Source organism: Colius striatus, chromosome 2 (assembly GCF_028858725.1).
Source record: "Colius striatus isolate bColStr4 chromosome 2, bColStr4.1.hap1, whole genome shotgun sequence".
NCBI classification, from domain to species: domain Eukaryota; kingdom Metazoa; phylum Chordata; class Aves; order Coliiformes; family Coliidae; genus Colius; species Colius striatus.
Window position 1 is genome coordinate 109,161,690 of NC_084760.1, and position 15,481 is coordinate 109,177,170.

At 39.2% G+C, this 15,481-nt stretch overlaps 1 protein-coding gene across 2 annotated transcripts in view; it reads left to right on the forward strand.

Moving 5' to 3' along the window:
• The window catches only part of SNX9 (sorting nexin 9), a 61,647-nt gene extending 49,399 nt beyond the window's left edge, over positions 1–12,248 (forward strand). For both annotated transcript variants that reach the window (XM_061989033.1, XM_061989032.1), the window contains exons 14-18: positions 5,480–5,556; positions 6,447–6,536; positions 7,965–8,079; positions 8,780–8,871; positions 10,171–12,248. In XM_061989033.1, coding sequence (XP_061845017.1) covers positions 5,480–5,556; positions 6,447–6,536; positions 7,965–8,079; positions 8,780–8,871; positions 10,171–10,218 — 422 coding nt within the window. In that variant the 3' untranslated portion in view covers positions 10,219–12,248. The remainder of the gene's footprint in view (positions 1–5,479; positions 5,557–6,446; positions 6,537–7,964; positions 8,080–8,779; positions 8,872–10,170) is intronic.
• The last annotated feature ends 3,233 nt before the right edge of the window (positions 12,249–15,481 follow it).

The window sequence follows — 15,481 nt, forward strand, 5'->3', positions numbered from 1 at the left end:
ACTGTAGCCTTTTCTGTCCTTTACTTTTCCTTCTTCTTCAAGAGCCCTAAAATAGAGCCTGTCATGTTTGGTGTGAAAATAGTGGAAGGGAAAAAGAGGGCATTGATTGCTCAGATTTCTCCTAAAAAATAGTCTTCAGGCCAAACTCATAACCCTGATTTGGTATGTTAAGTAGTGCTGATGTTTTCCAGATAACTGGAAAATACTTCCTCATGTCCCAGAGGGAGCTTATTGAGTCCATTTTCTCTGACATTCCCTTGTCAAATGTATCTTTCTTCGTATTTTGCCTAGACCTAATAGCAAAATTGCTTTGTTCTAAAACATTAAATGTAATAGCATAGAGGCTTCCTGAAATTTTTCCTTCTTAGGAATTTTTGATTGACCAGTACTTATTTTGATTATGCATCTATCCCTTGCTTTGTACTTTTAAAGGTTTTGTTGCTCCATGAACCACATATTTAAAATGCAGCCACTTCTGAATCTGATGTTCTCTGCCTTTGGAAACATTGGAAATAGACTTAGTCCTTATAATTCGTTCTTTTCTTTGTCCTGTACTTCAGCAGGATGACTGCTTAATTAGTATGAGAGTATAACATATTGCCTTAATATTGCTTTTGGATGTGAGAACCAAAGGAGATTTGCATAGTTATGTACTCTTAGCACGAGTTAGAAAACTAAATCCTAGCTAGATACAATCTGTAGAAAGAATCCTTGAGAAAAGACTGAAAATTGCTTGAACCATAACACACGTTCTTTTGCCAGGGTAGAGGGAAAGCTATGTCTTAAAGCAAGGATGCAAAATTGCAGATCAACCTTGCCGGAAATCAAACTGAAACATTCCTTAGTATCTTTGAATGGTATGAAAAAATAGATCCCAGATGCTTGGGAACAAGGCAGGATGTCTCTCTTTGCTGTTTGCCCACTTGTGCGTGGTTGCACTATAGCAGCGTGCTGAGAAAAATGCCCTTCCCACTGATACATCGTGCTTTCCTATATTTTGCTCTTTTTGATAATACACCAATGTATTTTTTCAACATTAATAATGTATGGGATTACTTGCTTTTTAGTTTGCATTCCCAGAAAGAGAGTGCACGTGTTGCATTCTGTCTTCAGTTCTGCCCTCACTCTGTCCTGCCTGCTGTTAATGTACAATTTAATTTGGTAGCTGCCTCAGATAGAGATCTTTGGGTTAATCAGATTCTATGCAAGAAATGTAAATTTTAATGGATTTAAAGTGAAAGGCTGAGGGAGCTGAGGCTCTTTAATGAGCTCCCCCCTCAGTCTCCTCCAAGCTAATGTTTACAAATACATAAAAGGTGGGTGTCAGGAGGATGGAGCCAGGCTGTTCTCAATTATGTCCAATGACAGGACAAGGGGCAGTGGGTATAAGCTGGACACAAAAGGTTCCAAAGAAATACAAGGAACACTGTGAGGGTGACAGAGCACTGTAACAGGCTGCCCAGATGGGTTGTGGAGTCTCCTTCTCTGGAGACATTCAAAACCCACCTGGATGAGTTCCTGTGTGACCTACTCTAGGTGGTCCTGCTCTGGCAAGGGGGTTGAACTGAATGATCTTTCAAGGTCCCTTCCAGCCCTTGTGATTCTGTGATTCCTGGGCTCAGTATCTGAAAGAACACATTCCTTCAAGGTGAGTACTTGATTGTCCAGAAAAATAATACCCCCTGAAGAAGAATGGCTCCTTCAGCCATGTTTAAAGACACTCTGTCCACTTTCTGTTAGGAGCTGAATCTCTTCATTTTTTTTCTTCTTTTTGTTTTTTTTTTTTTCTTTTCTTTTTAATACTTGAGTTGTGGGAGCTTAAGCATGTAGACCACTGAAGACCTTAATGACTGATTTGATGACAAACATTTCCAGCTACTGATAGCTGACTTCTAACATGCTGAATACACTGTTGATTGGTTCATGTTCACAGTTAGAATGGGATGTATCTTCTGTCTCTACCTCTTTTGTCAGTGCTGCGAGCCTGCTCTGCAAAGCCTTATTATGTGTGGTGAATGTCTACTGCCTTCTCTTCTGATTTCCAGTCTAAAACCTTTAATATTGCATCAGACAAGATGTATTTGTTGATTACTCACTCAAGCTCTTTTTCTTATGGTACTGAGTAGGCCTTATCAATTATCTGCCAGCCATACTGCATGTAAGGAATCTATCCCCAGTATTTGCAAAGGTACTTTTCAAACTATTAAAGACACTTTGAAAGGTTCTCATTTAACTTGGCCATGGGCCTGTGTGCTGTGAAATCAATTTTAAGAGCTCATACTTTGAAGGTATGATCCTGGTCCAAAAAATGCATATTGGACAGTTCCAGAATATGCCTGGAAGTGTCTTGCAGCTTGGCACTATGCTGCCTGTCTTAGTGCATCTCACAATGTTCTTAGGTTGCTGCAGACTTAAATAGCATGGCTTCTCTTTTGCGGTGCCAAACCTGGGCGAGTCTTTCTCCTATATTAAGAAAACGTGAATGGCTGTGGTATGCCATTCAGCTGTAGTAAGGTCTCTTCTAATCCTATGTCACCCCTCTGGAATGTTGTTAGGCAGTTACAAGTTTCACTATCTTGCCTTCCAAGCTGATTTCTGTGATGAACATTATCAGTATGAGGTGTACTTGTCAAGAAAAAAAGAGGTGTACTTGTCAAGAAAAAAATCTTGCCACAAGTAGTTTCCTAGTATATCAAACTGAATCGCTTTCCTATTCCTGGATTCTCTTAAAACATGCTTTGAAAGAAAAGGAAAAATAAAGCTAAACTTGTTGACAAAATTTCTGCTGGTCCAGTCAAGCCTCAGAGAGTATGTATTACCTCAATATGCCTGGTGTATTCCCTCAGAGGTGATAATGACAGGCACTTACCAAGCAGCTGAACTGCTAAGAGATGCTCTGCTAAAGGTCTCCAAAAGACTCTTTGTAGTTTAATATCTTCCTTCATGTCCCTGTGACAGCATGAAGGCCTGTAAAATATTTGTAGGTATTACTGGCCATTTTGACTGGTCTTTCTCCAGCTAACTTTAGTCAATACTTTTAAGCCCTGTGTTTCTCATGGGGATATATGTAATGCATAGTGCCCTGATTTTGTTGTAAATGTCAGCAGCACGTAGGGCCTTCTGCTTTTGCAGTGATTAAAGAACTCCTGAAGTTCTTTCACTGAGATCCAGATCAGCTTTCATGGCTTGAGTTAAAAAGCTTTTTTCCAGCTTTGCATCAGTTCAGAAGCTGAAAATGCTAGAAACATGGCCCTGTCCAAGCAACAAAGCTCTGACCAAAACTGTGCTGACAACCATGACTGGGAGCAATCTGCTCCTGGGGTTCAAGTTACTCCTATGGTTGAGCATGTGGGTTGCATGCAGTATCTCTGACAAGGTGGTCTGTGTATGAAGTGCCTTACTGAGCATGGCATGACACTGCTGATAAATTGTATTAGAATATGGAGTGTTCAGCTGGTGAAAGGTGAAATCTGACTCTTGAAGGCTGCCCAGGCACCACCTGGAAAAAAAAAGAAGAAAAGATTGCAGCAGGAGGAGCTGCAGATATTCTTCTGCCACTTGTGCACTTGGCTGGATCCACTGTCTGGAACAACTTTTCAAATATCCTGTGCCTTAGCCTTACTTTTGCAGGAGTGTGAATGCCTGTACTAATAGTAGAAACTCTTAATACTCTCTGTGCCTTCTATAAGCTAGCTTTGTGCCTTGCAGTTCCCAAATGAAAGAGGATAGGTGCTGAAGCTCCACTCTCTGAAAGTCATTTGAGTGAGTTCTGCACTCGAGGGAAGCATTTTCTTTTTCTATTCAAATATATATATCTTCCTCTTTGTTTTTGCTCAGATATGAAAAGCCATTGCCTTTTATGGCATTCTGAAATGAATGGTAACATTTAGACAAACCTGACTGTTAAAAGCCATACCATGTTTTATCTCAAAGTCTAGGAGTCAGTTGCATAAGCAGCAGTTACTTGAAGGTTACTTCTGAGTAGATGTGAGCAAATCTGAAATAATGAAAGCATTTACATCTACCTGAAGGAACAAAACTCATCTTCCCTTTTTTTTTTCTGTTCTTTTACAACAATGTGAAGATACCTTCTGAATTATGTACTACTTAGATCTCCCAATGAGATTCCATATTGGTTTTATTTTTATCTAGACAGGCTCAAATAGTGGAAAATATCTGTCTCACTAGCAATGTTTGTGCAGCTAGGCTTGATAGTTCTTTGGATCAGTAGCTTTCCCTCAAAGCTTTTGGCTTTATGAAACTGGTCTAATGGAAAGTAAGAATCAATTGATAGAACTGAGCCTTGTTTCCTTTAGGACACTGAAATAAAGGAATCCAATCTAATAAATGTCTAACATAGATTAGTCAATAAGTTATAGTAAAAGAAGATACTTTAATGGTCAAGTTATTTATTAAACCATTATTACAGATTAATGTCTGTAGAAAAAAACCCAAAAATGTTCATAAAGGGCTAACTGATGCCTGGTGTCAAGATATATCTGAAAAGATGTATCATTTTTTTCTTAAAATAAAATTCAATGTCTTCCAATCATACCTTTCCCTTTCTCTGCCTTGGTTTGCTTTCTGTACTGTTGACCATACATGCTTTGGACAAGCTAACAAGGATGGAGAAATCCTGTGGTGTTTTGGGAAGGTGAAGTGGCATGAAAAAAACAAGAATGTAAGGCTTGTTTCCATCTTTATCCCTTGTAGCCGTGTCCACCTAGTAGTACAGTGATCACTTGTGGTGTCTAGTTTAGTGGTGATGTTTAGTGTAGTTTGTGGGGCCCTTTGATTTGTTTTCATATAATGATGAAAGTTTAAAAACTTGCTCTCAAAAGCAGGGATTCTTGCATAGCATGAAAACATTATCCAAAATTTCCCTAAAGGGTCAGAAATCTTGTTGGCAAGCAAAAGTTAGTTTAGCCTCCTTCCGCTTCTCTGACCTTCTAGCGATTATAGTCCAGGACTATGGGAGAGCTTAGAGCTAGTATCACTCCTCCACAGGGCATTGTAGAGAATTTACTGCTTATCAAGTATGAAAATCATTTATTAAAAATCAGAACAGCAGGTGTCCGATTTACAGCTTTGTTAGTCGATCTTCTAGTGTCACCCTCTGCATTCGCTCTTCCCTGCAACTCTGATAAGCTTCCTGTTGCCTAATGTGGGGGAATACCTCTGTATTTAATAAGTACATATTTTAAAGTACAGTTATGAAATATGGAAGTGAATAGTGCTAGTACTATGGTAAAACAGTGTTTACATGGTCCCTTTAGTGTTCATCTTCCACAAGATCTTCAGAGTTTCCTGTCTTCAACGGTATAAAAACTCGTAACATTTTTCTAACTTCTGTATTACTGCTGGTAATAAAATGATGACTAGGCATTTATTAGTGTAAAATAAGCTATTTTAGAAATTTGCCTTGAGTTTCTTATTGTAATGAACTTACTGTAATTGGACCACTGATGTGTATTTTTAGGAGAATCTGATCTCAATGGAGCGATAACAGAAGCAGGAAAAACCTATGAAGAAATTGCCAGTCTTGTAGCAGATCAGGTAGGAGTGCTGTGAATACATTGGTGCAGCATGTACAAACACAGCACCTATGGAGATCACTTCTGACCTTTTTCTTTTCTGTTAAGATTTAACTGCTACTACTGCAGACTAGTCACATGAAATTACTGTTAATACTTTACAATGAACTTGCAACTTCTTTTCTACTGTATGTCAACTTAGGTATTTCTCGTGGCTCAGAAAACTCACATTCTGGTTTCTAAAATACTAAAATGATTACTTCCTCTTTGAATGTGTGTGTTTTCTGATGTCAGCGAGCTGTCTTCATAAAAAAATGAGATTTAATCAAGGATAGGGTTTCTACCTTCCCCCTTCATTCCCCAAATGTCAACAGGATGCAGATCTTGCTGCATTTCATTGTCTCTATATGCAATTGCCTGCTTCAGTAAAAATCTGTCTTAAATAGATCCTAATTGGTGTCAGTACTCAAATCATAAATTGTATTAAGCTTGAAATTTTCCAAAATGCCAATCCCCTTGATCTCAAGGTTGAGTCTGAAAGTTCTTAAAGCCACTTTCCAAGTTGGTGACTGAGATGCACCTGTGTGTATACAATATCTCTATGTATTGAGATTGTACTGATACCTCCAGGGAAAACTGGAGGCAAAACCCCTCACTTCAGAAATAGTGTTGAGTTAAAAAACAAACCAAGGCATCTGCTCACTGGTGCTTGATGCCTTACTCTGAAGAGCTTGTGTTTTAATAACGACCTTTCTGAATATGAAATAACTTGCAACAAATAGTTAAGACTTTGGTTTGGGTTTTCTCTGTTATTTCCTTTTCTTTTGCCTCCCACACATACTTTTCTGACGCCATAATTTCTTTTCTGTGATGTTAATATGCTTTCACTGATGCTTACACTTTGTTTATTAGCCGAAGAAAGATCTTCACTTCTTGATGGAAACAAATCATGAATATAAAGGATTTCTTGGTTGCTTCCCTGACATCATAGCAGCTCATAAGGTACGTGAGGGGACTTTCCTTTTAAGGATTGCGCAGTAGAAGGGTCTACAGTCACAGAAGTGGTGGTATGGTGTGCTGTGTTTGTGCGGCAGCCTGGCCTCTGCCTCCAGAAACACTGACAGTTTGTGTGAAACCAATGTGCTGATTTTTAAAACAAAACAAAACTTCGAGGGAAGGGAAGATGGAGCTTATCTTGGGATTTGAGAATATCATAACATTCTGATATAGTAGTACACTAGAAGCTTTGTGACTCTCTTCAAGTTAACTTTGTGTCTCAGTGAGGTGAATGGTAGTGGTATAAATTTGTAGTATTTGGGTCTTAACTAGTAGTTGATACTAAACCATACAAGTATTGTAGGAAAAATTATGTATACTTACATATCTGGATTACTGATATGTGCTAAATAATCATGAACTGACTAGAAGTTGTTTTAATATTAAAAATGAAGAATAGGGCTAACTTTTTTTTTTTTTGAGGTGGGGGAGAAACACCAGCAACAAGAAGTAACCACTTTGTTCTCTGTGATATGAAAGCCATAAAATAATAAACCAATAAATGTAGCCATTGTGTCTAGTTATGGATATTCTGCTTGTTTTGGCCCTAGTTTTCCTTATGTTCACATGCCTGCTATAACATACTTCAGGAAACAAAAAATATTTTGAAGTATTAAACAAGTACACGTTTAGGTTATTTTACCACTGGAAGTGTTAAATGTGTAAGCCAAGAATATACTTCTGAGACCAATAAAGATAAAAGTATATTAGATTTGTATATTCTTTCTTCGGGACACTTAGTATCTCATCACCCCACAGAATCCTTGGGGAAAAATACCATAAAAAGAGAAGAAATGTTTTTAAAGCTCAAAACATAAGCCTACTGCCAAGAGATGTGTAAATAAGATTCTTTTTAGTGTCATTTGGCACAAAATACATTGTGAAGGGGGAGGCATTCCTCTTTATGTTTGTTTATGTGACACAGGGGTTTTCCTCAATCGGAAGTTGTAAACTGCAGTGAGTTGTAGTCTCTTGAAAAATAGTTTGTTATCTCACCTTGTATAACGTATAAAGATTCTGCAGGCATTTCATAGTTTGAGCCTTTTTCTGTTGTGTTGTTTCACTGTATTTTGAAGCTGGTCTTTTTATCCTGTCTTTATCTATCCTTGTGTATTCCTGCCTTTTACCAAACTCAATTTCCTAATGACAGTGTTCGTGCCTATGTTTGAAGTAGCTTTTTGCAATTGAAAGCAATAGAATGGAATAACTGTGGTTGAAAATGTGATAAGGCAAAATCAAGCACTGTGTATATGTATGTACAGTATACATACTCAAAATGTGACCAGCAGCATTTTAGATGACTATATAAAGGCCTTTTAAGTTGACTGCTCTTTTAATATATTCTTTTAATCTTTTTGCATTTGATTTCTACAGGGAGCAATAGAAAGAGTGAAGGAAAGTGATAAATTAGTTGCAACCAGTAAAATAACACCACAAGACAAACAGAACATGGTGAAACGTGTGAGCACCATGGCTTATGCACTACAAGGTAAACCAACTTTTGGGATAAATGACGATGTTGTAGACTTCTAAAGGACGTATCTTCAGTAACAAACTTTGAAAGAGGAACTTTGTTCTACCAGGAATGGTAATAAGCTCTAGGCATGGATTTGAGGGGGTTTTGTGACCTGCTTAGATTTTACTAAAATTGCAGTTATTTCGCCCATTGTTTTCTTTCAAATTGTGTATTAATATTGCAAAAGATACATGATGCTGCTGACTTTAGTGGGACTACTCATTGCTGAGGGATGGATCAAACACTATTGGCTGTATCTTTGAGCTAAATATTTACAGCTGTGACTTACACCTTGGTATCTGTACCCTATGCGATCTGAATGTCCTAGCCTAATTCTGTGGAATTTTGCTTTGGGAAAGACCAGTTACCTCAGTAGGAGAAAATCCTGCTTGTGTTCTTTGTCAAATCTTTGTACACTTGAGTATCGTAACAAGAACACAGCTTTATCCAGGAATTGTCTGTATTTTAGCAGTAATTGACATCCTATCAATTCTGCAAACAGTTCCATCATGAGTGCTGCAAACAAAACAAGTTGTGGAAGCATGAGAACATTAACTGTGTTGGCAGGGCCGGACACTGAGCTTCTTGCACAGTAACTAACCTGAACGAAATGAAAACATTCCTAATTACAAATACTTCTCTTAAATAATTTGCCTCCTGGGTCTAATTGCAGCTGAGATGAATCACTTCCACAGTAACCGGATTTATGACTACAACAGTGTCATTCGTCTGTATCTGGAGCAGCAGGCACAGTTTTATGAAACGGTAAGGTATAGTATTTCAGTGCCATTTTCCTGGTACATACTGTGCTGTGCTACTTTTATACTCTCAGTACTAAATCATCTTTTTGTGTGTGCCTTCTCCCAGAGAGCAGATATTTGAAGAATTGTACATGTAAATTAAAAAAACAATTCTGATGAGTTAAAATAATGTCTTCCCATAGATACAACCCATGTACATGATTATGTAATATTAGACCTAAACAAGAGTGTTGAGGAACATTGAGAGCTTTATTTTTTTTTTCCAATGCCAGTACTAAGTCTACAAAGAATTTTAGTTCTGCGATATACAGTAAGAAAGACCTGCTGCACTGAGTACAACAATTTAGTATTTGAATAAAACTTCTCTTTCATAAGATAAGAGGATAAAGGGAAGCTTCTGTGATAAAGCCTGATGTATACAAGTGTGAGGCAGGGGAACTGGACTTGTTTAGGCGACTGTTAATGCTCGGTACTTGACCTACAATCTTAGTTCTTACTTAACATTGTTCTTGTGCATGTATTCCTTGTGATTTTTTTAAATGAAACCCTAGAACAAATTAGATCATGTGATATGCTGTTAAAACATGTGAGTTTGGGTATGCTGGAACCTGGCTTCTATCACTTAAAGGAGCAATATAAACAACTAGTTGCCCTTCATAGCAGTAAAAGGTGCCAGTGGGGCTTCAGAAGTATCGTTAGTGGATGAGAACTTCAGGTCCCCCATCAGGTCACCTTGCTCAGTTTCTCTGATGGGGTTAGGCATAGGTTTCCCCCTACCTTCTTTCAGTCTCTTGTCCAGTCTATCCCAGTTCTGGTTGCTGCCCCACCAGTCTCCTTGTACCAGTCCTCTGTGCCCCTGTACAGGGACCAAATGCACGTTCGCATGTGGGGTGCTGACTACCATGAGAGCTGTAGAGAGCACAGGAGCTCTCTTCTAGTATGTGATGTTCTTTTAGCAGGGAAAATGATTTAATGTAAGATCTGTCTTTATTCTTGTAGCCCTCCTGCATAGGGCAGTGCTAGGTAACCTAATAGTCAGGATGACAGCCCTACCTAAAATACTTTTTCCAACACAATCTGAGCAGTGAAAGCACAAAATGAACAAGGCAGGAAGTGTATACATGAGAAGAAAAGTTTTTATAAAGGAATGCTTTGAGAAACCTGCATACACAAAATCTGCAGTAAAAACTGCAGGGTTTTTTGAAAATGAGGGAACAATTCATTGAATTTCTTAGTCTGCAGTTATATTTTTACATAGTGTAAAGTGACTACGTGTTAAATATGTTCTGTTTGTTTGTTTCAGATTGCACAGAAGCTGAGGCAGGCACTCAGCCGCTTTCCTGTGATGTAGAGAACAAGGAGTAGTCAACAATGAAGAACAACTCTGAAGTGCTCTTCTGATTTGGGGGCAATGGTAAAAAACTTTACCCTTTGCCAGCCAAAAAAAAACCCACCAAAAAACCCCCAAAACCAACAAAAATCAGTTGTAGAAAAAAGAATTCTTATTTAAAATTTTACTTTATCAGCCTAAATCATAAGATAAGGTTGTCTTATCTGGAATGCTGTCCCATTTGTGTCAGTATTTAAATAAAACCAGCTAGATAATGCTATCAGTTATAGGGATCTAAAATATCGAACTGATGTGTTGCCATGGACTTTATGCAGGCTTGCATCTATCAGATATTCTTCCAGAAACTTTGTAATCAACATCAGAGTTACAAAACCATATCTTTTTTTTTTTAAGTGGGAAAGCAGACAAGCTTGAGAAAATGACTTTAATACTCATTATATTCAATTCAGTTCTCTAAGCGATTCAGTAACCAGGATGAATTATATCCATGTATGTTTCTGGTACATATTCAGGAGATTGTCATGAACGAACACTTTGTTCTGAGTTTTGCTTCCCATGCACAGCCATGGCATTACTGCTCCCATTATGTCTTCTGGGAAATATCATTCATTCTTCCCTTTCTTTGGTTTTTTTTTTTCCTTTCTATCTAATTCCTGTCCTTGTGGCACAACGCCTCAGAGCTTATGTCGGGCTCTTTCTCTCTCACTATGCACTGTGTAAGAAGACAACGTAGAAACAAGGAAGGAGCCATTCAGGAAGGTGTGAAAACCAGTTTTTCAAACCAGCACTTTGACACCCCTGCCCTGATATTACGCCATAAGGTACTGGTGTTCCTCAGGGCTGTACAGGGCCAGCTTCCTTTTTACCCCTCTGAGAGTCTGAAGCGTTTCAGGAGAGGGGACACTGCCATATCTAACCCAAAGTAGTTCAAGTCCTCAAATTCCAACGAAGCTCAGGTCTTCATGTAGTAGTATGGTATGCTTGTTGGCTTGGGTTAACTTTGTGTTACCTTCTAATCCAAACTAAAAGGTGACAAAAGTACCGAATAACATCATTAGTTATCACAGAAACTCTATTCTTTGATCATCATCTCTTGTCAAGTGACTCCCTGTCCTCTTTCATACTACTGAGATGCTGTGTGAGGCCTGGGCTTTTCAAAACAAAAAGGCCACTACCAACGCTGTTCACAATGGGCACCAACTACAGTAATTAATTTCATGCCATAACCAAGCAGGAAAGCCAAAATGCAGGCTTTTGCTAAGATATGCCTAGAAAATAAACATTTTAGCAAAAAAGGCATTTTACCAATAAGCCATTTGAAGTGACGGGTACAGTCTGCTGGTTGATTAGTTGCCTTATTCTGTTTTGCATTGGTGTTACTTTTGTGTGCTAGAAAGAAAATCTGGGTCTGCCTGAATAACCTGAAACCAAACCAAACCAGACTAAGCCTAAGTCTAGATGCTTTTCAGTGTCACGGGTTTTGTTCATGTTTTATAAACCCTGTCTTTTTCTCCTCCCAGTTTTAGTTGTTCGCTTCCAAAATTCCATAGTGCAGTGTTGTTTGATACAGCCATTTAAATATGTACAAATTGTAAAGAATGTGTATAAATGTTTTACACCAAATGTAAGATCTGCTTGCATGTAGAAGCAGCTTCTATAATAAATTGTTAGTATGTGTACAGTAAATTCTGAAATCACCTTTTCAAGCCAGCATTTTTTTAGCATTTGTATATTCACTTTTTGGTAATGAAATCTCTTTGTAACAGACTCTTACTTTGAGAGGGGGAAGGGGGGAGTCTTTTTACCAATCTTTAAATAGGTCTATATGCACTAAAGTTGAAGGTTCTTTATCTTGAATAGACTGTTTTGGAATCTAAGTGTAAGCTGTGCATTATTCGCAGTGCAGGGAAGCTATGACAGTAGCAACTGTGTCAGAAATGCACCATTTTGGTAAAAAAAGAGGAACTGTTTAAAGACTTCTCGTAAAATGAAGTTAAACTGATAATAAATATTTATGTATATCCACCAGACTATTTTATTTTTTTTCTTTGAAATCATCACATCGTCTTTCAACAGGGTGAATGCAGTGTGAGGCAAATCCTCCATAGAGCTTTTCATCAGCCTACACACATTGGCCAGCTGAGGAATGAGAAAGCATCCATGTGTCTTCCATAAAGCAGGCATCACAACTGAACAGTATAATAGTGATAGTGACTACAAACCAGCAAAGGCTCTGCATATGTTGTAAGCTTTTATTATTCAGGTCAGTCCAGCTCGTGGTTGATGGAACCCTCCTGACTGCAAATAAGTAGTAGAGCACAGTGCTACTGTGTATTCCTGGCTTTTGATCAGGAATGGCTTTGACCTAGAATAGAAATTAGATTGTTTTTGGTGTTTGTTTTGTAAATGAGGTGTGAATAGTGGGCATACTTGGCTTGGGTGAGTTGGGAGCCACAGAAAATCTTGACACTGAAGATGCAGTCACAAAACAGGAATTAAAACAAGACTAACAAGTTAGAGTGAGCCTTGAGCTGAATTTTGTTTGTCATAGCTGAATAATGAATAACTGGAGCATCAAAAAGCCATAATACCATTTCCTGGCTTCCTTCTCTTCAAGTAAACCAAACACTGGCATTATCACCTTGACTTTGTAAAGGCCATCAGATGTGCCCTAGCTGTTGGGTTTAACTTTATATTTTAATTGTTTGGTCCATTTCTGCTAAAATACTACTTTAATTTTTTTTTTTTAACAGCAGAAGATTTTTGTTGTTGAAATATATGATATGTTTGTGGAATAGTACTGTCTACTGCACTTAGAGTATCCTTTAATGCTGTGATGAGGCCTAACTTTGCATGAATGCTGAAATTTTTGCATTACAGAGCAGTTTGTTTTATGTGACAGCAGTTGAGAGCATCACCAGAACATACACTTTATTATGTAAATTCTGATTAAATAACACACATCCATTTTACTGCTACTGAAATTAGTCTTGTTTAGTGGGACAGAACAATTCAGAGCTTGAAACAGAAGAGATGTGTCTCTTGTGCCATATGTCTCTTGTGACAAACAGCGGACACTCTGTCAGTCTGGATTGGCCTGAAGTACTCCACGGCCTCATGGTGCAAAGGGCTTGCTCCACAGGCATCCTGCTGCTGCTGCCTTTCTTAGTGTGTCACACCGAGATGTGTGAGCATGCATCAGGGGAAGGTGAGTTCTCTGAGGGTTTCAGGCAGTTGTTTTTTCCACTCTACCTGCTTTCTGTATTTTTCTACAACTCTTCTGAAAAAAAAAACCACTAACTGATGTAATGACAAGTACAGAACTGGAGAAGTAACCATTCGGGCAGCAAAATCCATCTAAGGAATCTGTAACAAAAATAATGTCATAGGATTGGAAACGTAGACTGGCTGGAGACCAATCCACCCATCCTGTACCATGGCAATATCAGTTATCCTTTAAAAGATCGCTGGTATATGAGTCACAAATATACCTTTTCTTGGAGTCCTAGATATTCCACAACATGCCAGCACAGCCCTTTGCAGTAATTCAGCATGTTACCACTTAAACTCCCTTACATATATCATCACTTATGTTAGTTGAATGTATATAAAATGCTGCCTCTAAGCTTGAGGATATTTTCACCTAAAACGGTTAACCAACATATATTTTGTAATTTTTACATACTATAAGTCTTAACTCATGTTAAAGTGTACCACCTTTTTTCCCTGAGTGCATAAAACTAACCTGTCACACTAGGATGAGGGTTGTAGTCCCTCACTGGAGTCACACTACAAGCTCAACAGTTCATGGTATTAATGCCCTGTTGTGTTGCTGGCTGGCTGCATAGCTTCCATACAGTGGCTGAATACTAGATGTAGACCTTTGTGCATCTATCAAACGAAATATAATTCCCAACCACACTTTCAGTTCATAATAGTCAACTCTGTCTGTACTTGCAGCCCAGACCTACTTAGAGTCCTGCAGGTCTCTCTGCTTATAATAAACTTAGGTTTATTTCAATGACATAATAGTGTAAGTTTCAACTTCTTGTGTCTATCTAGTAGTCATCATATTTAAAATATGTTCTCTTAAATGTCTTCTGAGATGTGAATGTGTGAAATTGGTCAAAATTCCTCCTAAACCTCATCTTTTTTTGCATTTCTCTATCCTATGTTTTTAATTAGGCAAAGGCTTCCAGTCAAAGAAGGATATTTGACTGTTTACACAGATTGCTCTCAATGAACTTGAGTTAGGCTTTTTCCCCCCCTTTGTTTTTTTCTTCCCATGGCTCCTTGTGCATCTGTTGTGACTTTGTGTTGTGGTTTAGGCCCAGCCAGGGACAAAAGACCACGATTAGATTCAAGTACCACAGACTTAAGAATTGCCAAAGGACAGGGAGGGCTTAATGGCAGCTTATGGTCCCAGACAAAACAGACCAGGCTACTTGGCTTGGAGAAGAAAATAGAATATCATTTCATCATCCACCGGCCAAAACATAACCATAAAACCCCAAAACATGACAAACTGAAAATAACACAGAGTGGTACAAAGATGAAGAACACAACCAGCCCTTTAAGACCACCTTCTCCCCTCCCTCTTCCTGGGCTCAGAGCCCTGATCCTTGTGTCTTTTTCTCCTCCCTCCATGAACAGCTCAGCGGGGCAGGAAATGGGGGTTTCGGTCAGTCTTTTCCCAACAGCTCCTGCTGTTTGTTTCTCCTCAGGGCAGGTCTGCTTCTCACTGATCCTTTCTGCTCCAGCATGGGGTCCTTTACAGGCCAAGCAGCCCTGCATGGGCCACTCTGATGTGCGTTCATCCTGAGGGCTGCTGCTCCTCTCTGCCTCTTGTGTGGGGCTGCTCTGCGGCCCGCAGGCTCCAGCATGGCCTGCGCCATGGCCGCTTCCTCACACAGTCTCTCGCCCATCCGGATGCACTGACCCGGAGCTGCTGGTGGCTCTCGGTTCTGCCATGGCCCTGAATGCAGGGGCACAGAAGCATTCTCACCATGGGTTGCACAGGGGTCTCTTACCTGGTGCTCCTCCTTTCTTCCTCTTTCTCTGACTGTGAGGTCTGCATGGTCACGTCCATCTTGTACCACTCACACACATTCCAAGTTCCATGGGAGTGGCACCAGATTGGCACAGCCTGGTTGGAGGTGGGTCTGAACCTCAGAGCTGGGGGAAAGTCCCAGAACTCTTTACAGGGCCAGCACTGCAGCCCCCTCCTCTTGTTACCAAGCAAAAGCAGCTCCTTGCAAAACCA